At 35.6% G+C, this 25,320-nt stretch overlaps 1 protein-coding gene across 5 annotated transcripts in view; it reads right to left on the bottom strand.

Annotated features, from left to right (window-relative positions):
• MYBL1 (MYB proto-oncogene like 1) overlaps positions 1-22,818 on the bottom strand; it is a 34,540-nt gene extending 11,722 nt beyond the window's left edge. For 4 of the 5 annotated variants that reach the window (XM_079901638.1, XM_079901634.1, XM_079901637.1 and 1 more), the window contains exons 1-9: positions 21,885-22,818; positions 13,323-13,428; positions 12,934-13,005; positions 11,394-11,486; positions 9,788-10,008; positions 7,577-7,751; positions 5,118-5,192; positions 4,405-4,509; positions 1,021-1,251 (exon numbers count right to left, since the gene is read on the bottom strand). In XM_079901638.1, coding sequence (XP_079757764.1) covers positions 1,021-1,251; positions 4,405-4,509; positions 5,118-5,192; positions 7,577-7,751; positions 9,788-10,008; positions 11,394-11,486; positions 12,934-13,005; positions 13,323-13,428; positions 21,885-21,904 — 1,098 coding nt within the window. In that variant the 5' untranslated portion in view covers positions 21,905-22,818. Of the gene's footprint in view, positions 1-1,020; positions 1,252-4,404; positions 4,510-5,117; positions 5,193-7,576; positions 7,752-9,787; positions 10,009-11,393; positions 11,487-12,933; positions 13,006-13,322; positions 13,429-16,158; positions 16,201-21,884 lie in introns of those variants that run through there. The other variant, XM_079901635.1, reaches the window with a different exon arrangement.
• Between the last annotated feature and the right edge of the window lie 2,502 nt (positions 22,819-25,320).

Here is a 25,320-nt window from a genome sequence, read left to right as displayed (position 1 = left end):
CATCTACATAATCATTTGGTAATATGTATGGAATATCTTCAAAGTGGTCATACACCGTGATCCAAAAATTCAATTTAACCTAAGGACATAATCATGATTTTGCACAAAGCTTTATGTATGTTCTTTAATTTGTAATACTGAAAAACTGGACACCACATAAATGGTGTAAATAAATAAATAATAGTATGTTGGATAAATAAATTTTGCTACATTCATATGACAGAATACCATGAAGCCATTAAAACTCAAGTTTAAAAATGAGTTAAGAGGGCTTCCCTGGTGGCGCAGCGGTTGAGAATCTGCCTGCCATTGCAGGGGACACGGGTTCGAGCCCTGGTCTGAGAGGATCCCACATGCCGCGGGGCAACTAGGCCTGTGAGTCACAACTACTGAGCCTGCGCGTCTGGAGCTTGTGCTCCGCAACAAAGAGAGGCCACGATAGGGAAAGGCCCGCGCACCGCGATGAAGAGTGGCCCCCACTCGCCGCAACTAGAGAAAGTCCTCGCACAGAAACGAAGACCCAACACAGCCAAAAATAAATAAATAAAATTAAAAAAAAAAAAAAAAAGAAAGCAAGGATGTTTACAAAAAAATGAGTTAAGAAAACGGGGACACACTCATGATATAATGTGGGAAAAAAATTCACAAACATAATACATTAGTGTATGTTTGGGTTTAAAAATGTATACATATATGTGTGTTTTATATGTCTATAACACAGCCTGCAAGGAAATACCTCAAATTATTAACTCTGGGTTTATGGGGGTTTTAATTTTCTTCCTACAGTGTTCTCTACTTTCTAACTATCTCTAATATACAACTTGTATAATAAATACATAAATATATATATATATTTTTTTTTTTTTTTGCCAGAAACCACTGCAAAATATCAGAACAAAATTAAGCATGACAAGGTAATGTGTAACATAAAACTGGTCAGTGTCCATTAAACTGAGTTTCTGAACATGTAACCACATAACTAAAACTGAGCTTTTAATAATCTCACAATTTCAAACTTACAGATTCAATAAGTTCTAGAGTCTCTGCAAATTCTGGGATGGTCTGTAGAGAGGACAGCACAGCGTTTGCCTCCACGGCCAGGAACTTTGTGGGTGAGTTCTGCTGAGCAGACACAGCCTGATTTTCATCCAGACCGTAAAACTCACTAGTGTGCTCCTCGAGGCTTAGAGTATTAGACATGCTATCATCCATGAGGAAACTACCAGACCAGCTAGAAAAGCTTCCAGGTTGCTAAAAGTACAAAAGAAATTTGAACATTATTTGTCATTCCCAATCTAAGCAAAAATTTGGATTTTAAGTAAAAATTTTTTCTAGACCAACCAACATACTTCACAACATTTCAGCTAAAAATATAGTAGCAAATATACCATCTTTCCTCAAAACTGATATAAAAACTTTTTAAATTAAACCTCATCTTGACTACATTTTTTTCTAACTAAATTTTTCTTAAATCTATAAAGTCATGGTGAGATAAAACTAGTAATGTACCATATATACTACAACATAAGGTCCAAACTCCTAGAATCTGTCTTTTCTCTACCTTTCTAACTTCATCTCCCAACTCAAGCCCCCGCTCCCAGGGAATAGTGAATACCCAACTATAGTACAGTACTTGCAATTCCCTGATAAGTTTTGGTCTTTCACCCTGGATAAAGGGAGCAGCCTTTGCACACACTGCTGTTCCCTTCATCTGGAACGCTCAACCTACTGACCAGGGAAAATTCCTATTCCTCATTTAAGATACAGTTCAAATATTGGAAAGTATCCCATCTGATTATACACTTCTACCTGTTTCTGTTTATAATAATGTCCTAGTTCATCTTTTTGCTAATATATAATCACTGCCTGTCTTTCAAGACTGAGCTCAAATAGGATTTCTTCCAGGAACCCTCTGACTACCTAAATCTCAATCTTCTATGAACTCCCATAAAACTGTGTTACTTATTATATCACACTGGATGCTGTTTCTTATCTGTGTCCCCACTATCCTTTGAATTCAGGGACTGTGTCATTTTTCTTTATCTCTCTAGAGATGTACACTGGCCAATTTACTTATCTTTTGAGCCTAGTTTCCTAGTGTCTCATAATGAAAAACAAGAAGAGACCTTGAAGAGCCATGGTCAAGAAACACTATGTAATTTGAGAACTGTTAACAATAGTAGATCCCAAGAGATCTCATTACAAGGAAAAAAACATTTTTTCCCTTTTTCTTTTTTTTTTGGTACCTATATGAGACAATGGATGTTCACTAAACTTATTGTGGTAATCATTTCACAATATGTAAGTAAAATCATTATGCTGCACACTTTAACTTATATGGTGCTATATGTTAATTATATTTCAAAAAAACTAGGGAAAAAACAGAAAGAAACAGGATGTAAAGTGTATAGCACTGTCCAACAGAATCTGAGAGGTGATGAAAATGTTCTGCACCTGAAACTGCTCAATATGGGCGCCAGCCACATGAGCAACAACAATGTGGCCAGTGCAACTGAGGAGCTGAATTTTTAAATTTCGAATTAAATGTGTCTAACAGTTACCATATTTTAGAGAGCACACTGCTCAGTCCATAGGAAGCACTCCATAAACAGTACCTATGACTATTAAATAAAAAATCACTAGAATATGCTAGATATTCACAATAGCAAAATGTTAAGTTTCGAGTTAAGTAAGGTGAAAAAACAAATTTTCAACATTGTTGCAAAACAGGTTCCACCTGTTTTAAAGATTCCTATAAATAAAAGAAATTAAAGCAATCTTATTTCACTAGCACAGCCACCTTCCGAGTTTACAATCACTTTCTGGAGATAACTTCCAAACATATACATTTCAACTAAGTTTGTGGGCAGGAAAAAAGTTCAAAGAGGGAGGTTTACTAGGCCCACTGGCCAGATTCTGAATCCCTAGCAACCAACCACCTAATTTGCAGGGTTAATATAAGGATCACCAGGAATACATATAACACATCTACAACAGTGGAACGTAATGAATGCTCAGTAAAGTGGCAATCATTATCATCACATAATTGTGTAGAATAAATACTTTATATGCACATGGAGTCTATTATACTGGGTGCAGCAATTTCCCTCTAGAACCTCCAATCTCCCTATTCAACCAGATCTTTATGAGAGTGGATTTTAGACAGAAACTATGAAAAAAAATTAATAACTTTCTTTTTTAATGCAAATTGCAATTCTTTTAGCTAATTATATTTTCCTGTTATAGTAAAAATGATAGACTATTATCAAAAAATTTTAAATGTGCTTAAACATGATAACCTACAAATGTGAACTCTGTAACCATGATTATTTATTTGCAGCTTCTTAATAAAACTGAAATTAACTTTAAAATAAGTACACTTCAGGTCTCCCTATTTGCCCATGGTTTTTGCAGTTTCAAAACAAAAATTACTTTTCTCATGGTGTATATCTCATCTACTACAATTAACAAATGTCATTTTTATTAATACTCTCTGAAATGGTATAAAGACATCGCCAGTTGCCTCATAATACTATTTCAAGTCCTCAGGTTATTCTATTTAGTAATTTTGTATTAGTCACTCTAAATATATTGTCCCCTCATTCAGCCCCAAACCAAGAAAAACACTTTCCTAAATGTAAGAAGGCCCAGGGTATTAAACTTTTTAAATTGTCATTTAAATATAAACTTTTTTTTCCTTTTAATCCATCTAGCATAGCCTGTTTAACTTAGCTAGAATCATTACCATTTATCCTGATTTAATACTCCTAGTTGTTCTTATCAACCAAATCTCAGACAATACTTTTCATACCTGATAACCAAAACCCAACATCCGTAGAAAAATTTCTTTAGAGAGCATAAAATCTAAATGTTTCCTTTTCCCATATTTTTAACATTATAACTTTTTCCAATTTACTGAATTTGTGTTCTAAATATAGTAAACAGGAAAACATTTTCAAAGAGAGAATAAAAATAATTCTGAAGCACATAAATCTGTACACATCTATTAAATTCCTTGTTTTTTAAGCTTTTTTTTTTCTATTAAGGCCATTATCACATGGAATGTCCAAAGTAAAACCAAAGCCTAATCTGAACCACACGACATTTTCACAGATATACATATTGAAGGTTACACCTTAAGTCTGTTTGATATTTATGACTCAAGAAGCATCTTAATACAGAACACTGTAAAATATGTTCAAAGAGATGCATATCAAAAACAGGCAACTTCAAAGTTGCAAATTAGAAAAACTTTTTAGTCCATATTAAAATCTGAAGTCACACTGAATATGCTTTTTCCACTTGCTGGCATGTGAAAGTCAGTCCTGATTAAAACTATAAGAGCATATAAAGCATATAAAAGATTCTAACAATAAAATCTAAACACTTAAGCTTATTTCTTACTGATGGAACTCGCTTTCTTCTAACTTCATTCTCAGCTGACATAAGAAGCAACTCAAGTTCCTTTATTTTTTTTTCCTTATCAGGGTCTTCATCAACAAAGGGTTGCTAAAATAAGTTAAATAAAAGAAAAAAAACAGGCTACTTACAAAATTGCTTTATTATTATTATTAATGTTCTAATTTTTATTTTCTTCTATGCAACATAAAATCTGTTTTCTCTAATAAAGCTTAATAATACTAAATCCCAAATACTCAGTATCACAATCCTTCTGGTATCTAAAGAGGTGCTGGTAAATATTTTCAATTTAACAGAAAGAATGTGGGAAATTTAAATGCATGAAAAACCTTACATTGTATCATCTGTATCAACTGAAAAACTTATGTGTGGAGTCTGTTTTAATTTATTGAATCTTAATATATTCTATCCAATTTATCAAAAATATGTCCATTCATAATCTGAATGCTCTAAGTTGGAAGAATGAAAGAACCACCTTACTCTTGTTGTGAACTACTTTTCATTTGTACAGTTTATATTTCTCAAACACACAAACTTTCTCCTTTAATGTTATAATACTCAAAGTAAATAGACCAGATAGTACTATTTTTGCCCTAATTTTAAAGATGAGGAAACAGGCACTATTAGATCTGAAAATGTTTGAAAGTGTTTCCTTTGGGTTTGTTTTGGTTTTTTGCTTTTTATAAATAAAAAGTTACCTGAATAAAGGCAGAAGAAGGCTGAACATGTTCTACACAATTGCCTCCAGGTGACACATACTGATAGCCCGGGATCTAAAAAGTAATTAGTACATTAATATCATACATACAATGCTCTGGAAATTTTTAAAAATCTGAGACAAAGCACAAAAACTGAAAATCAACATGAAAAACTCAGTATCTCTGTTAACTTTGAATATTTATACATATTAATAGTTCCTTAATAACTACATCTTTAATCTTAGGACCTACTGATTAAAAGTCATAACTCAGCAAACACCTATTTTCTCCTGAATGAAATATAAGAATTATCTGGGCTAGATTTATCACCCAGTCAGTCTATCTATTATCTACAATATCCACCAAGTATTTTTTTTTCTTTGCGGTATGCGGGCCTCTCCTGTTGCGGAGCACAGGCTCCGGACGCGCAGGCCCAGCGGCCATGGCTCACGGGCCCAGCCGCTCCGCGGCATGGGGGATCTTCCCAGACCAGGGCACGAACCTGCGTCCCCTGCATCGGCAGGCGGACTCTCAACCACTGGGCCACCAGGGAAGCCCCACCAAGTATTTTTTAAAATCTGCTATTAAAGGAGTGCTCTGCTTCCTGCAGAAGACAAAGTAATTGTGTTCCTATCCTTCAGAGAAAGGGGCTGGTCCATATGAAGCACTCTCCAAGTTAGAGCCTAAAGCAAGTCTTCAACATTCTTAACTCCTACTTCTACCACCACCCCATGCCAATCTCTGTACAGAAAGATATGAAAACAGAGGCTGCTTCTATTACTTGTCTCAGAAAAACAATCAGAATCACTCATGTACTTTTTAATACTCTGAAAATAGACCAAGAATTATTCTGTTTCTTTTCTAAAGCATCTGTAATAAAATTTCTGAAGTTGCATGCAAACTTAGTGAGCAGTGGTAGGGAGAAATATGAGAAGTGTTTTTTAAAACCTTAAAATCTAATAAATATAAATATGAAATTGTCTATTTTCCATAATGGACTACCTAAATCACTACATAATGCAGAAACATTATATATAACTTCTAACATGGAACTTAATTTTCACAACACTTCATTAGTATCAGTTATTGCTCAGCTTCCAATGAATTAGAAACTTATCTTTCTCAAACTTTTCATTTTAATCTGTGACAGGATTTCAAACCAATCCATTTTCTTCTTTCAATTCAAAATTAGAATTATCTTTTTAGCAGTTTAAATGAATTGAACTATGAATACACAAACCTGTCAAGAATTATTAAAAGTAAGGTAAATAATTCTTAAAGTACAAGAAATATCCTTACTTTCCAATATATTTTGATTGAGTGTTAAACACTCCATTGGCCCCAAATAATAAAAAAAATTATCTTCCTATGAGTTAAAAAAATACATTTATATGATAACCTTTCTAAGATAGAAGCAGAATGTTTCAGCTTATGCTGCTGAAATCTAGGACTCTAAAGAAAAATGTAAAGAAACAGACCATAAAAACCTTAAGGTACTGACTATCAGCAAATAACTGTACTGTCTTTACATGTTTCCCTATTTGTAAATTAAGATCTCACTACCTTTTTTAAGTGATTCTTTTGAAATTATGGCTAAAAAAATAATGTCCACTTAGTGGAATAAAATCAAATCTGTGGCATACTAAGCACAGATTGTTAACAATTAGCCAATTTTTATCTTTTGGTAGATACTTTATCTTGTCACATTCTATGTGACAAGAACCAAGAACTGCTCAACATGAAAAATGGCATGACAGACAAATAGACAGGAAAACGTAAAACAAATCTTATGAAAACTCCTAATTTCTTGCAGGTAGGAAAATGCATTGTAAGGAAAACAGAGCTTGCCCTATGATGAACGTGGGTGATCTCCAATGAACCTGTCTAAACAAAGGCTGAAGTCACTCAGTCAGTTGAGTGATGAGGGAAAAGCAAAGTTGAATGCCATCAAAGAACCAATTATTTACCGCACACTCCAAAATGATGGCTTGAATGATTTTTGACTATCTTCTCCTCTAAACCATTTTATATACACTTACCTCTTAGAGGTAAGCAATACTACAATTACACAAAATTTTTTTAAAAAGTAAACTACAATCACTATTAAAGCACAAATGATCATTAGCTTTGAATCATGAAAATTCAAAGAATGATAGTATTAGGAAATGTACATACTAAGTTTCTTAACTAGATAACGTAAAAATTATATATAAAAGGAAATATTTTAATGAGTTTGTTCTCAAAATATTTATCAATCAAAACAAGTAGAGATAAACTTCCACTAATGGTTTAACAGCTAGTCATGGCCTATTTCTTCAGTTTGGAAATTTAAATGTCTATTCCTCTTAATATATGTTGTTTTTGTCTTATTAAGAAACTAAACACCTTCCCTAAAGAAACTAAAGAAATATAGCAACTAAAGATACTTTTTAAATAATAAAGGTATTAAAAATATGTGCCTGAACAGGTATGTAAAACTGATTCTGGGTTTGCAAATGGTCCATAGTCGCACAAGGTTTGTGTTGAAGTTTAGATGAAGATCGTTCTGATTTTATTCCATCTTGTAAGTAGCCTTCCTGCTCCACTTTTCTTCGCATGGTAGAATTCCAATGATTTTTGATAGAGTTATCAGTCCTAAGAAAGTATATATTTAAAAAGAAAAAGAGGATTCCATAAATGTTAACGCTGTATAAAGTATACGAAGTACTTAAAACAAATTTTTACAACTGGTGAAATTAGACACTTCTTTTAATTCAAAAAATAAACTGTATGTCTCTATGTCAGATAAAGCTCTAAACACTGGAGATACAGCAGTGAATAAGATAAAGAAAGTCCCAGCTCTCATGGGGCTTTACATTCTCACTGGAAGCATGGGGGCAGGAAAGGAGGAAAGAAGAGAAAAACAAAAAAATAAATAATAAGAAAACTAGTGCAATGCAGATCATTTAAAGTAGGATAAGAAAAGTGAGTAACTATAGTACTTTTGATTAGGTGGTCCAGGAAGTCCTCTGTGAGGTTACAGTGAAGCTAAGATCTGAATGACAAGAATGAACCAGCTATACAAGAACAGAAAAAAAAAAAAAAAAAAAGAGCATTCCAGGCAAAGGGCATAGTGAGGGCAAAAGCCCTAAAGCCAAGATCAAACATGGTCATAAAATGCAAACCACAAAATACAGAATCCCGGTATTCTTTTTCACTTCTTACAACAAAATACCTACGAAAGAAAGAGTTCATTGGCTCCCCTTTTACCTAAGTTCCCCTTGTAAAAATGGAAGTCTTCAACCTACAGCTACTGTAGTATAAATTTTTAAAAATACATAAACATTTACTGAGAATCTACTTTATGCTAAGCACTAAGCTAGGTTCTATGGACAGTAAAAAGATGTATCAAAGACTGAAAACATCAGAAGTTCCTAGACCAGGTTCAGTAACTTGGATGAAAAAACTTAACACTATGCTTCAATTTCCTTATCTATAAAACAAAGACAGCAATGTTTGTTCTGCATATTTCACAAGTATATGAAGATTAATTAAGAATATATAGAATATAACACGCTATCTCCAAGTTTCAGCAGGAGGGTAGGAGCCCAACTTTAGCTGACCTGGCTCCAAGTTGTAAAACTAGTTTCTAAAAAAGATATGAGAAGTTTGTTTTTCCTTTATATAAAGCCAAGTAACTAACACAGATGGCTACTCCAATTGCTAGGTAAGTGTACAATAAGATGAACTATGTGAAATAAAATGGTGCTGTCAAGTCTTCTGACTTAAGGACTAGTTATTGTTTATCTTGAGAACCTGTATGTAATGGGTGGTATCTGCTTGGCTATGTGGGTGAAAGGTGGGATTTCTCTCCGTTTTTTTGCAATCTCTTATCAGATTGCCTATGATGGGCATCACATTCTGATTTAATGTTTATTCAACAGTAAAAGTGTTTTCTTTCTCTAAAAAAAAAGAAAAAAAAGAATATATGTAAAAAGCATTTTATAAACTATTAAGTACTATACAGAGATTACAGCAATAAAAAACAAGTGTGTATCTTCCAAGTGAGGTATGGATTTTCCCAAGATTGTTGGTCTACTGTACTACAGACAGCTAGGAAACATTTGAACCAGTGCCATGTATAGTGTACTTAGCACATCAGTGCCCCTGAGGGAAGTGCTATATTTTAGCCACATGGATATATACACACTACTCATGATCTGAATGATACCGTAATTAATTAAGAGTTGAATTTTCTCTAATGTACTTTTGTAACAATTTTTTTCAGCCAGTGTATTTGTTATTCTCTGGTCTTATACACAGAATCCAATACGAAAGAAATCTCTTCAACTCAGATTCCACTCCAACTTAGTTTGTACAAAGAAGGTTGCTTAAATGGCACTGATGTGTAAACACAATTTTGGAAGTGCATTAAACGTTCACATAACCTAAAGGTCCATCATTTTGTTGCACAAATTACCGCTATAAAATATTTCATTAAAAAACTAATTATATCCCTTACCACAAAATGTACTGATATTACAAATAACGCAAAGGGTTGCTTGTATTCTGCAGTCTAAATTTTAATTATAAATAAAAGTCATGGGGTACTTATAAATATATTTAATAGTAACATAATAAAGATCAAGTTTAAGTAAAAATGAAAAATGTATATACATTTATATAAGTACCTTCCAGGAAGTAGTTTGGCAATTTCCGCCCAACGATTTCCCAACCGCTTATGTGCTTCATAGATAATCCTGTCCTCCTCTTCTGTCCAGGAAGATTTCTTTACCTCAGGATTCAGATGATTATGCCATCTTTCTCTACACTGCTTGCCTATTCTTCCTTTTAAATGTTTTGCAATTAAAGACCATCTTTTTGGCCCATATTTCTGAACTAATTCAATAACCTAAGAAACAGAAAGCAAAGTTTAAAAAAGCATTACCTTTTTTAAAATAAATAAGTCATGGGGGTATAACGTAGAGTATAGTGGCTACAGCTAGTAATATTGTATTGCATATTTGAAAGCTGCTGAGAGAGTAGATCTTAAAAGTTCTCATCACAAGAAAAAAAAATTTTTTACTACATATGGGGATAGATATTAACTTGACTTGTGATCATTTTGCAATATATACATTATTTTGTACATCTGAAACTAATAATTATATCTCAATTTTAAAAAAGCACTACCTTCACAGAATTTTAAAACATAACTCAAGAATGCCATTTTTAATGCATTAAATCCAAACCACAACTACAACTTAAAAAAAAACAATTTTACTAGTAACTATTCCTTCAGCATTTGCCATCTTTTTTTGCAATCAAAAATTGATTCCAAACTTATCTAAAATACAAGTTGTTAATTAAAGTGACTTGTAAGTTAAATTGTTTCATACATTAATATGAAATAACAGTAAAAACGTTAAGACTTAAGCATTTTCTACTCTTACTTTTTTTTTTTTAAAGCTTCAGCTGAAAGCCTAATAAATCATTATGGAAGCAGGAAGGATCTACAGTTACTGTCTTTTCATTTCTTCCTTTCTCAAACTGAAAGGATACAAATCATACATTTTAAAACTTATCATTGGCCATCAAATAAATCAGATCAGTTCTGAACCTAGTGAAGTTTGGGGTTTTTTTGTTTTGTTTTGTTTTTTGTTGGTTTTTCTTTTACTTTGAGTGGCAGTAAGAATACTCTAATTTCCCAACTACATTAACAACATTTATGCCATAAAGAGCATGAACTAAAGAGCAATTCTCAGTAGAGGACAGCAACTCTCCCATTCTGCTCACACTTTCGTAACACAAAGAATTACCTTGGTTTTTGAATCATGCAACTCTTTGGGAACATGATGCTCTGATATCTATCTTATTTGGGGGTTCATTATAGGTCAAGAGGGAAAGTTAAGAATGACTTCCTTACACCTCACATTTTCAGATAAAATAGGAATAAAATTAAATTGTTTTTAAAATGCGAACTCAATTTTCACCAAGAAATTATATCCTAAATGTTGCTAACCTAAGCTCTAAAGAAGGTGACTAAGCTGATAGTATTTTTCCTTCTGCAAACCAAACTTTCAGACAGCAAAGGCTATATATTTTATATTTGGTTTGACTCAGTTCTGAAAAAACTACATTTCAAGATACTCAAGTTTCAATTCTTATGCCAGCAGTAACTCAGAGAACAAATCAAAGTGATTTAAACATGTATTTATGTGACAAAAAACCAATGTATTAGGAAGAAAAAAAGCAAGTCCACCTACACAGTGAAAATAAAGAATATGAACATGTTACCCTCTGATCTTCCTCTTTAGTCCAGGGACCCTTTATCAATTCTGGATTTAAAACTTTCTGCCACCGATGCTGACACTGAAAATCAGAACGATTCTGAAAGAATTCAGATGATTTTGTTATTGAACAATTGTCTTCCAGAAAGCAAGTCAGCCCAAACTTATATCTCACAACCTTAAGAAGAAAGTTTTTCGAGAATAATGCATTCAATAGCATTCTTGAAAAATGTAGTATTTATTTTACATGCCTGTGCCCCAATTCATTTTTAATTAAAGTTGTCAGCATTGCTTAGACTATAAATAAAGACAATATACATTTGAAGTTAAATTATGTATCTCTATACTCTGCCTTATAACAGCAAAAAGCAAAGCTACAACACAGATGCTGCCATAAAGAAATGTACTGATGAATAAAAGGGAGTAAACAGACAACTATACAAAGCAGACAGACGAACTCAAACAGCATAGCAGTCTGGATTCATATAGTATAGCAGTACATAACTCTAGAAAATTAAAAAATCCTGAAAGGCATTATTAGACCACTCATGGTATTTAAAGGATGTTTATAAATGTCAACCTCCAAGTTATCAAGTAAAAACTAAATATACCTAGATAGAAGATGTGCATTATATACCAGTTAAATTATTTAAGTGTTGAAGTTCAAAAGGAAAATGAATTTACCAGGATAAAACCTTATGTAGAAACATCCCAAACTCCAACATCCCAAACTCCAGTTACTAGGTTGTGACTTAGTCAAGTCACAACCTAGTAACTCCTATGTATTACAAGGATAATAATAATAACACTTAACTTTTCATTAGCGATTCAGTTTTCAAAGATATTAGCTCATATACAGGATTACAGATGATTTAGAAGCATATAAATACAAATACTTTATTTACCAATAGCTCTGTCCTGGTGCCTAGTGGACTTATTTTTATTCAAACTGAGCTTCTTCATTTACAGCTTCTGTACATCAATGCTGATCCATTTTAAGGTTATCAATTTTTCAAAATAATTAGGCTGTTCCTGTATAGCCTTGTAGCATTTCTCTGTTCACTTCATTTGCTGTTATACCATTGAAATTAAACTGATAAAGCTAATGTAAATAGCTTTTCTAATTTAGCTTCCATTTACTGAACACATGCTAAATGTCAGGAACTGTGCCAAACATCCTATGTTACTTCTAATTCTCACAGCAACGTAGCTTTTTCTGGTTTTATTAATTAGCTACCAAAATACTTCAATATATTTAACTTCTCTCAAAATGTTTTAACATTTATCAGCAAATATTTATAAAGCCCTACCCAAACTTCGTATCATTTTTGTTTTAGATTATTAATCTTTTTAGATCCCTGGATAAACTAATTACTAGAAAATCAGACTTTAAAAACTTCCAACTGTAGGAAGATCAGAACAAAAGAGATGTTTTTAGGAAGGAAATCTAAATCTAAAATAATGTAGACACATTTCTGAAAAATAGCAAATGTAACCCCATGGCCTAAATCATTCATGTCAGCAATAAAGGATAATGTTTCACTTACTTGAAGATGACTAGCAATTAGAGTCCAATCATCAGTTCCATGTTGTTCAACCAACTTCTTTAACTTATCATCCTATTAAAACAGGTATGAAAAATTAGAAAGTTCTCCCTCACCCTATTCCTGAATATAGATACTCTCCAATTCTTCCATGTCGTATCTGGTGGCCATTTTTAGAAGGACTGAAGCCATTATAACACAAGTTCTCCCATTTACTAAACTGATTCTGTCAGTCTCAATATCAACCCGCTATTCATGTATGGTTGAAGAAAAATAATGTGCAAGTCAGTTGATGGATAACTTTTCTCATGTTTTGTTTCTAAATATCTTTAATATATATTATTAATCATTAAATACGAGCATGGAATTAGTAAGCCTTATCACATAATTACCTCATCTCTTGTCCATTTTACTCTATTCCAGAGTTTCTTCAACACTTTTTGTTGCGGGACTTCATAATCATGATCAGCATACTGAAGGTCATCATCCTCATCCTCACTGAAAAGAACACAATTGTGAAATCAAGAATTTTACTTAGGGCTTTCCTGGTGGCGCAGTGGTTGAGAGTCCACCTGCCCATGCAGGGGACACGGGTTCCTGCCCCGGTGTGGGAAGATCCCACATGCCGCGGAGCGGCTGGGCCCGTGAGCCATGGCCGCTGAGCCTGCGCGTCCGGAGCCTGTGCTCCGCAACAGGAGAGGCCACAGCGGTGAGAGGCCCGCGTACCGCAAAAAAAAAAAGAATTTTATTTAAAGATGTGAATTCAATCACTGAATCTGAATACACAGTTACGACGAAAAGAAGCCACTCAGACTAGCAGACATATGTCCAACGAGATTATTCAAAGTATAAAAAAAATTAAGAGTCATACAATGGAGAGGAGCTGTAGTTCTTACTGACACAGAGGAATGAAGCTAGATATGTCAGCAGAGGCCAAGTGATAACCTTTATGTCATGCTAAGGAGTTTGACCTTTATTCTTTATTTGACCTTTAACCTAAAGAGTTAAAGGAATTTAAGTAAGGGAGTAAAAGATCAGTATCTTGTGTTTCAGCAAAAGTCACTGGCAGGAATGTGGAGAGATGGAGGAAGGAAGACCAGTTGGTAATCTTTCACAATACCCCAAGTAAGAAATTATTAGGGCCTGGCAACGATAATGGTAAAGTACAAAACAAAGTCAGTTAAAAGACACAATAGAAGAAATGAGCCATTTACAACACCAACAAAAAAAGTTAAAATATGTAGAAATAATTTGAGTATACAGATCAAGTTATAGTAAACAATGAAACACTATTATGAGACACAGAAGAACAAATGAAAAAACATTCAGAGCACATTCTTGGAAAGGAAAACAATATTATAGATGTCCATTCTCTGTAAATTAATTAATAAATTTAGATTAAATGAATAAAAATACGAACAGATTTTCAGAGGAACTTAGACAAGCTGATTCTACAGTTCATATGGAAAAATAAACAGGCAGTAATAGCCAAAAAAGTTCTAAAAAAGGAGAGAGAGAATTAGCACTACCCAATATCAGAATATACTGTAGAGAAACAATAAATAAAACAGAATGGTACTGACACATGTGCAGATACTCAAATCAATGGAACAGAATAGAACATTCAGGAAAAACACAAAACCCGTATGGGAATTTGGTAAATTGTAACATATCAATCAGTGGGGTAAAGATGGACTTTTCAATGAAGGGTAAGACACTGGGTAGCTATCTTAAAAAATAAAGCTAAAGTCTTACTTTAAAATAAAAACTTCAGATGAAGCAAATATTTTACACTTAAAAAAATGAAAACATAATAGTACTATAATAGGGTTGAATTCTATTTTTTACATCCTTGAGTAGAAGAAATCTAAATGTGACAAAAATCAAGAAACCATAAAAGAATAAACCAACTAAGGTCGTGATAGTAGTTATAGAAAGAAGCACATAAACCTGAGATATGAAAAAGGTAGAAACAAAAGGATTTTTCAACTGATGAATCTGAGAGACATGGGAGGAAGATTCAAGGAAGACTCCAAAATTTCTGGCTTTGGGAGCATAAATAGAGCTATCCACTGAGATATGGAATAGGAGGAGAAACAGAACTTTGGAAGGTAGAAGGGAATGAGGAGAGTAAGCAATTTGGACTGATTTTAAGGCATTTCAGAAATATACAGGTGGATACTGGATATATCCAGAACAGCACTGTCCGATAGAAATGTAATGCAAGCCACATATGTAATTTCTTAGTGGCCACATTTAAAAAAAAATAGAAACAGGTGAAATTAATTTTAATAATAAATAATATTTAACCCAATATATTTTTTAATTGTCAATTCAACATGTAATCAACATAATCACAAAATCTTTTACATTCTTTTCTTCTTACTTAAGTCTTCAAAATCTGGTGTGGCATTGTCCAGGAGGGAAGAGAGTGCCAAAGGCAAAAGAGAAAGAGGAAAAAAAAACAAGAAGATGAAGCTGATAGAAAGAGCCCAGGAGCAACAAAGTGAATTCCTAGCTACAGACAGAGCTAATCAGAAAAATAAAAATTAAATTAAATTTTTAAAAAATTTTAATAAAATAAAATTAGAAGTACATAGCAATTCCAACTAGCCACATATCAAGAGCTCAACAGCCACATGTGACTAGTGGCTCTCCTACTAGGCAGAGACGATCTAGAAGACAACTGGGCACATGGATCTTCTGCTCAGGTAACAGGTTTAGGGTAGACATACAGTTTTGGCAATCACCAGCACACAGAGAACAGTTAAAGCCATGAGAGCACAAAACCCCAGAAAAGAGGGCAGGTCTTTATGATAAACTGAATTAGAGGATTTTGAGTAGTCAATGGACTGAATAAAGTTATGAGCATCTGAAAATAACATGAGCTAATATTTACTTAACGTTTCTAAGTACCAGACATTGTGGAAAATGAAGGCCTAGATTTAATATATACTGTTTACAGATCCTTTGCAGAACTTCTAATTTCCCTTGATTTGTCAATTCCATTAGGACCAAAATTATTCTTATCTGACCAAACAAGACACCAAAATCCCCCACCCACCTACCTATGGCACCTAACTGCTTCTTTAGTTTAATGCACTTCTGTATTCCAATACTTTCTCCCCTAAAGCCAATGTCTATTTTAATGATCTGCCAGTCCTATTTCCATATATGATTGTTTTGTTAAACTATGCTGAAAATAAAAGCACAGGTTTAATTAAATACCTGTTATTTGCAGCCATCTTCAGCTATCAGAAATATCACTTGATTAGCCACGATTAAACTGTTAAATTGGAGATGGTTCAGGATCCAATGACTTCATAAATTTCTAAGAAGGCTAGTAAACCAGATAAAACACCATACTGAGGCTTGCTGTCCACTGTACGCACTCATGGAACTCACCCATCCTTCTCAATGCTATCACACTTGTCGACCTTCCCAACCAAATTGTAAACTCAGGAGTACAAAGACCATGTCTAATACGTTCACCTCTCTTCATCAAGCACAGTACCTGCCATTCAAACATTTGTAAAATTACTGAATGTTCTTGCTTACTCTTTCACCTCCTCCAAGTATTCTGTATTCCAAAATTACCTCACTCCTTCCCAACCCAATCAAAACTTTTACCTCCCTTAATACAGCTGATCTCAAGTTGACATGAGAAAGAAAACTTTTTTTAAACAAATGCAAATACCTCTAAGAGGAGATAAAAAGCATTCCCATTTATTAAAAAGAACTTTCAAAATCCAAATGCACCTCCAAGTGGTAGAATTTTAAGCATAACCTGCTGAAACAAACATAAAAAAAATATTCAGTACAGAAGGGGTTCTTTGGGGTGTCTGCTAATATTGCCTAACCTTTCCTAGAACTGTCCCCTGCAACATTATCACTTCCTGTCATCCCAAACAGCCCTCAGTAATGCTTTTTACAGGTTCCCATCTCTTCTTCCCTCCCCTCAGACCCCAACACCTTCCATAACAGCATGTTTGAGGTTGCTTTAAAAATTAGGTTATTTGAAAACAATTTCTAATTTGGGGACTCACCCATATAAATTTTGAGTATTCACAAAAATATTCACATCACATCTAATCTGTACAAAATTCACCTTATCAGTATTCTTATCAAAATATGTTAAGTTAAAGATATGAATCCAAAAATGTTATTTTGGTCAAAAGACTAGTTTCCAAGGAGTAATATTCCTGAAAACGTGTTCATTTTAACTTTAAAAACCTGCCTTATTTTTTAACCACATACTTGATTTGTGAGAAATTTCTATTTCTACAAGAGGTTTCATTCTCTGCCTTGCATCAGTATGGCCATCATGTTCAGGAAGCTGGGTTTTTTGAGTGGTTGAGTGTGAGGGAGGATTAAAGTAGAATTCTTAGAATCCATCTCTCTACCACGGGGACTTCCCTAGAATCTATCTACCTCTTAGTTTTAGCATTATTTCTATATTATTTAAGTAATTGTTGAAAGGATGATAAAACTTTCAAGTAAGCGTGACAGAAGAAGATCCTAGAAACTCATCAGTAGCTAAAACATAAAGCTGCCTGAGGGGCTTCCCTGGTGGCGCAGTGGCTGAGAGTGAGAATGCCTACAATTTGCGAATAAAAACGGGAAGAGATAAAACCCCACAAATAACTTCACCAATATTCTACTTTCACCATTTAACAATGAAAAAGTCCCATTGCTTAAAAATGGTTAGACACCATCAAAACAAATCATTATTTCATTTTCTTTATCTGTTTTATTTGCTTTATTTTTCTGCTTTCTACTTCATTTTTTAGTATTTCTGTATTGTAGCTATCAATGCTGGTAATATCTAATAGTTAAATAAAATCAACTTCCTACTATCTATCTGTAAATAGATAAACCATTTTTAGCCTAGGGTGACTAATCTAGAAGACAGTAAAAATAGGTGAAATTATTTCTCCAGTCACAAAGCAAAAACCGAAGAGGAATTTGGTCTTTGAATCTCCATTCAGGACTTGGTTTCCAGAATCATTCTGCCAGTTTTATTTTTTAAGTCAAATAAAATATTTATTCTGTAACTGTCTAATGTATAACCTAAGTACCATATTCAAAAACTTGTGTAGATTATGAATGAACAAAGTGATTAGGGTGATTATGAAACTGCAAAATGAAGAGCATATGCACACACACAAAAATACTATGACTCATTAGGCCAGGAAAATGGTTAAGAGTAATTCTACACTGGGGTGTAAGCTAATAGGATGTGATAGTCATAACTTTCCCTGTGAAATAATACACAAACTATTCACACTTGGGAATATTAAGATAAAACATTGAAAGAACTTCAATTTTAAAGGACATCAATTATTCCACCTAAAAAAGAGTAAAACGTGGTGTGCCAAAGGAAGAATTTTTTAAAAGAAATTTTTTAAAATTTATTTTTATTTGAATAGAAACTGATTTGAATTAGAGAAATATCAGTAGTTCTATAAAATTTGCTCCAGTAAAATCACTTCAACTTGATAATATTTTAAATCAAACTGCATCAAGTCTGAATATTTTTATCATAATCAAAAAATACATCTTTATTATACTGTCTTGACAGAATAACTGCGAATTTTTTTAAGTTCAGTCGAATTCAAGGGATGAAAATTTACCAGTTTGATTTAATAAAGTGAAATCAGGCCACCCAGTGGTTAATACGATGTACTGCATACATGAATATTTTATTCCCAAATCTGCAAACTAGCATCATTATAGTAAGACAAATTCGACTTTATTTGACCATTAATAGCAATAATGAAATAAATACTGAAGGGATTTCTACCTAGCTATCCATAAACAAAAACAATGCGAGAACATTTCTATTTTATTCCATCAGTGTGTGTATATTTTTAAATGAGGAAAGATGATTACAAAAAGAGTTCAAAATAGGAACTATATTAAAGCTAGATGGTACCTTATAGACCACAAAATCCAAACCCCTTATATTAACAGACAAAAAACAGGGCTATAGAGTTTACTTGCTTTCCCCAAACAATATTGCTAATTACAAAGTTGATTTAAAAATCAGTTCTCCTATTTCAGTATTCTTCACCCACAACACCCATCTCACTAGAAACAACACAATAAAACTGCTTCCTACAACACACATACCACATACCTAAAGAGCTGGCTTTTGTCTTTCCAGTTTAGTATAGTCACCAGTCATCTCAACTGTAAATACCTGAATCTGTTCCTACTTAAAGAGGCCTTCTAGCGTCTAAATGACACTTTTTAAAGCTTATTTTTAAGAGTAGAACTGGCTTTTAAAACCTAAAATTAATTACTTAATACATAAATATGGTTAAAAATCAAATACATGTTAATAACAGATATACCAATTTTAGTATTGCCTGTAAATTATGTCATTAAAACCCCCAGTGGGATCTAAAAACTATTTAAAGTCACAACACCAAATAAACCTTTTCCTTTATGTAAATCCAGATCAGAGATACTATAGCTATCTTAAAGATCAAAAGAGCTAACATCCTTCAGTTGTTTAAACCTGAGGTAACATTTTTTACTTTTTTTCAGATCATACAGGAGAGGTTATTACAGGATTTATGCCTGTAGTTTTATGCAAAACTTTTATACAGCGAGTATAGTTTTCAATCAAATACTTAAATGGTTGTATAGTGGAGATTTTAAAGTGACTGAATTATGTCCTTTTTCATTCAACTATAAATTAGGTTCATATTTATTATTAAGATATTTAGTTAAAGGCATGAGACTAGACTTTGCCCAATAGATTATTTATCCTTCAAAACATTTCACATCCTGTTATTTTCTAAGATAAATAAGTCATATTTACCTATACAAGAAATATAATTTAGAGCACAAAACACATTCAAGTATGAAGACCCTAAGAAATACACCATTCACAGATGATAATTCCTCATCACATCTTCTACCTGTATACTCCCATAGGGAGTGTAGCTTCACCCCACCACATTTAACTACTCCAGACTTATGACTCTTTCAATCATTCTGTAATACATTTCAATTAATTTATACAGTTGACAGGAATAAAAGTCAACAGTGCAATTAATGTTTAGATCTCAAAGCTCACAGTATTGTCAATAAAACAACTTATACAGGCAAATTAATCATTAAATCACTTCTTTCTTAGCCTATTATTATGAAGCATATGCAAATTATGGACAGAAAAACTAACTGGAGAAGGCAGGGTTCTGACATTCAAGCATCCATGTCTAACCATAACTAACTGCTAATGACAGAATTAGCCAAGAAACTGTTTCAAATAAGATTAACATCAATACTGATAAGTAGATAATGCCACACATTGAATATAAACTAACTCCTGTTATTGACTTGACAATATTCACTTGTCACCTTGCTTAATGAAGGTATATTTAAAAATTCAAAAGAAAAGGCCTAAATCAATACCTCAGTAATTATAGTTACAGGAGATTTTAATATCTATCTTTTCTGAAGACTGAGAAGTCAGTCAGGTCCTTGATGTTCTAGAGTAATAATTCTCACCTGGGTGATTCTGGCCCCCAACAGACATTTGGTAATGTCTGGAGACATTTTTGATCGTCACACCTGGGGGAAGTGGGGTGTTACTGGCATCCACCGGGTAGAGGCCAGGGATGCTGCTAGACATTCTACAAAGCACAGGACAGTACCCCTCCCACCCCGCCTTCCCAATACAAAGAATTATCTGATCCAAAATATCAAGTGCCTAGGTTGAAAAGCCTCTTCTAGAGAAGTGTGTGTGTGTGTGTGTGTGTGTGTGTGTGTGTGTGTAAATTTGTTCCACCTCAAGAGTTTGATCTATTCTGTAGTTGCTACAAAGTAATAATCTAACAAAGACTTAACTACATTCTATGCTGATTTCTGCAAAAGATACCTTACATGCAGCAGATACTTAATAAATGAAGAGCAACAAATACTATGTGTACTTATTGCCAATTTTTAACAGTAATCTGCAGTGAATGAAGCTAGTACTAAATTTCAACTTGGGAAATACACCTCCAGTTGAGACTTTGAGGCTGTGGATCTAGATAAATAAAGCCATTTGGAAATCCTGTCAAACATCTTTTCATGTTTATTTAATAATACTGACAACTAAAAGATACTGTAGTTTTTTGTCATCTAAGTAATTCCTACACACAATTTAGGAGTAGCTACTATAATGACATAAATAAAAATGAGAAGCGTAAATTCATCCTAGCAAGTTTTCCAAAAAAACATGCCCTACTCTTTGCAACACTTAGGCACAGTCAGAGCCCAACAGACACACAAAATATTAAGTGACTCAAACACATTGTTTTATTTTAAGATCAAGCTCCTGGTGGTAACAGTGTGGCATCTTCCCAGTAGAAGATATTAAAAATACATACATAAAGCTGAGAACATGGGTATGGTAATTACAGTAAACATCAAAAAAGGTCCTCTCTCCTCAGCTATTCCTCAGAGGACTTCCACACCTTTCAAGGGAGCAAAGACGGCAGAAGGGTCCCCACCCAGGTTTATCACAAAGTTCCTATTTTTAACTGGCCCAGGCATTCAGAGAAAAAGAGGCCCTCTGAACACCATTTTCAGGTCGTCCAGGCAGGACACTTCCACTTTCATCTGCGGAGCGTATTCCCTGAAAGCGCACAGACTTACCTGTCAACTCCCACCAAGAAGTGGCTGTGAACGTTTGGGGGTCTGGATGTGCGCTGTGGGGAGAGTCGACTCAAAAGAGCAACCTGGGCATCTGTTAGTCACTTTCTGAGTCTGAAACACACTGGTCCCCAACTCCACACGTCACGGCTGCGCTGAGGCCAGCGGGCCGAAGTGGCTGTGGAGCAGCGGGAAGAAAACCTCTGCCCCGGCTGGGGAGGGCCTGGTGCGGAAGCAGCGGGAAAGGAAAGGGAATCTGAGCCGACACTGTGCCGACGGGCCCGGGCGAAAGGGATGTCACCCACCTGCGCGACCTCTTCGCCATCCTTCAAGTACCGCATAGGCGCGGGCTGGGCGGGGACGCAGTTCAGCCTCCTCCAGCCTCAGGCTAATGCTCCTTCTCCCCGACCCTCCCTCCGCTTCCCTCTCCGAGGTCCCTCTCCGCGGCGACCGAGTGCGGAACGCACGTCCCCGGCAGGGCAGGACAGAAGGACTGAGGCGCGGACCGCGACCCGCCCCCGGTCCGTAGCGCCGCTCCTAGCCCCGGCCCGGCCCGGTCACGGATGCCCCCAACATGTCAGCAGGCGCGCTCCCGCCCTCCGCCGGCCCCTCCCGCCACCTCTCAGCCTCCTCGCCGCTGTCCCAGCGCGGCTCCGCCGCGGGCGCCGACCCCCGCCCTCTCCCCGCAGCGAACTGCCCGGCAGGGATCACAGCCTCCTGCAGGGTTTTGTCCGCACCGCCGAATCTCGCGCCCAGCCTCCCTCAAGAGCCGCCGTTTGAATCTGCGCACGCGGCCCCGAATCTTATTGGCTGTGGCGGCCGCACGCGGGGGGACGAGGGCGGGGCGGGGAGAGCGCGCGCGACTGCGGGCGGGGGCTGGGGAGCTGGAAGTCGGGACTGGAACCCGCGGGAGTCGGGGAAGGAGCTGGGAGCCAGGGGGTGGGGCCGCAGGCCAGGCTCGCGGGTCCAGCAGTGACAGGACCCGGAGCGCGCAGAGCGCCGCACCCGAGGGGGCGGGACGCCGAGGGCAGCGCGGGGCCTGCTGGGAAAGCGAGTTCCAGGCTCGCGGAGAGGCGTGTCCGGAAGCGGCGGCGGGAGCCCAAACTTCCCGGGGTGAGCGGACGGTGTCCCTGAGGGTTGAGCTGTCCCGCCAGGGCATGTCCCCGCAGCCTTCTCTCGGCCTCAGCTCTTCAGTCCTCGGGTGCATCCCTCCTCACTAGTTAGGAGGCTCGGTCTTCGGACTTGAGACAAATCTAACCATAAAATTTGCGCGGCCGTTATTGTTTAAGCAAAACGGCGAGTTATTTTTGCCAAACGTCGTAGCTGCTGAACTAGCGAAGACCGTAGCAGGAAACCGAATATCAAGAATGAGCAGGAGTGTGACAGGTGAAAAAGTTTTTAGCTGGACACGTGCTTGGAACTGAAAAGGGAAATAATCCGGGTCGGCGGCTGGTCTCCAAAGTGCTTAATCTCCTCCCCGGCTCTACGGGAAGTAGCTGCTGTGCGCGGTGAAGGAGCCCTGATCCGGGAGAAGAATGCAGGAAGACCGGAGCGGACTGGGAATTTCGCCCAGACAAATGAGTACGGTCGTCAACAGTAGAAGGTGACCTTCCTTCTCAGGAGAGACAGGAGGACGGGGCAACTGCACTGGAGGAGCTTCTGGCAGTTAAAACTACTCTAGAGGTTTCAAGTCTAATAACTACAAACTGCTCAGTTCAAGTAGCGTTAAAATAGATTAACTACAGTAAGGATTAGAAATGGTAAAGGATACAAATTTGCAAGGTAACATGCTCTACTGCATGGAGCACGAAACCACAGGTTAATATTGTAACAAACTTACATTTTGCTATTTTGAAAGTTTACGCATCAATTTTTGCAAATAAGAGACGCAGGTGCAAATGTGAATTAAGAGGAGCTTGCATGCACTACTTTTAAAACTTAAAACACCTGCCTTTTTATAGTTCCTTTTTCTCAAGGTATGGGTTCTGGGAAGGTAAAACAGCTTTTCTTTCAAATCATTGCTGGCTGTGTTGCTAGTTAACTTAAAAAAAAAACTAATTTAGAAAGTAATGTCGTTTGAAAACAGTGTTTTCTTTACTCTTGGGTCACACATCACTCCGCTTATTTACATCCTAACAGGAAGCGGAATTTCTACTATATTTTAGGCTGTAGTCTAAAAGGTATACAGAATACGTTTTTAGAGCTTGAAGAGAGTTGTTTTAGATTTTGACAGCAAACTAAGTTCCTCTCATTTTAGAGATAGAGAAAAACATAATTCCTCAGAAAGATAACATCGCAAATTCATTTAAATTAGTTACAAAAAAAACCAAAGTGTGGAATTAAAGTGGTTCACAGTCATTTGAATACACATACTCAAATATAACCTGTGACTTGCGTTTTTTTAATCAAAATATATTTAATAAAGAATTTTAATTCAGAGTATATAAAGAAATCTCAAAACTCAATAATGAGAAAAAAAAAGAAGCAATAAAAAGGGCAAAAGATTAGAGCAGACACTTCACCGAAAAAGATAAGTAGCATGAAAAGATGCTCCACATCATTAATCATTAGAGAAATGCAAAGTAAAACCACAATGAGGTACTACTACACAGCTATTAGAATGGGGGGAGGGGGACTGTAAAAAGTGTTGGCGAAGATGAAGATGCTGAGCAAGTATAACTTTTCATACACTGCCGGTAGGAATGCAGCTGAAACAGCCACTTTGGAAAACAGATGTTTACAGTGGCTTTATTTGTAATCACCAGAAGCTGAAAACACAAGGAACTTTGTCATGCATTTACTCCTCAGCCCCCAAGAGTTAGTTTTGAATAGTCTGTTAATGCTTCTCAAGTCTTTCCACAGAGGTATAGGGGGGAAAACCAAGGAGAGACAGGGGTTGGGGGCAAGTGCTGGAAATTTCTTTGAAAACTCATTTTTTATATTTAAAAATGAGTTTTTAAATTATTTACTTTCTTACTCCAAATCTTTAAATAAATTGCCTCGTTATTATTAAATAAATGAGCAGAAGGTTCACCATGCTCATCCTTCACATGACTGCACCAGCTTCTTATCCTCCTGCAAAGGCCAAATACTCCAGAGGTTTGCTAACTTAGTTTGAAAAGCTTATGCTGGTTTAATATAGTACCTAATAGACTATAGTTTTCATAGAGCTGTATCAACCATTCCCATAAGTAGATTTTTGTCTGTTCTATTTATTGTTAGATCCCCAGTCCCTAGAATAGTGACACACCCAGATGCTCAATAAATATAACTGTAGAATGAATGGAAAAATATAAATAAGTGCATTAAGTAAATATTTATGCTTACAGGGATGTAACAAGTACAAATTAAACCAGATTTGAAACACGATTTTATGACTACTAAGGTAGCAAAATTTTTCGAAATCCTGCCAACAAAGTTTGAATAATTCCTTGATGTTAGTATTGAAACTGGTATAATCCTTTTGGAAAGCAATACCAAGCAAAAGCTGTAAATGTGTGCACAGCCTTTGACAAAAATTTAAAATATAATTCAATACAAGCAAAAAAGATGTGCTTGAGTGCTTATAGTAGTGTATTCCATTAGACCCCCAGTTTGGAAGCATTCACATTTTGAGGCTAGTTTAAATGGTTCATCAGCAGGAAAAAACAATTATATAGCCAATAAATATAGTGTAATATTAAGACAATGCCATTAAATGGCTGTTACACTACTAGGCCCTTCTAGGTGCTTTGCATGCAT

Source organism: Stenella coeruleoalba, assembly GCF_951394435.1.
Source record: "Stenella coeruleoalba genome assembly, chromosome: 17".
Classification (NCBI taxonomy): Eukaryota; Metazoa; Chordata; class Mammalia; order Artiodactyla; family Delphinidae; genus Stenella; species Stenella coeruleoalba.
The sequence above is the reverse complement of the archived record's forward strand: the minus strand, read 5'-3'. Positions and strand labels throughout refer to the sequence as shown.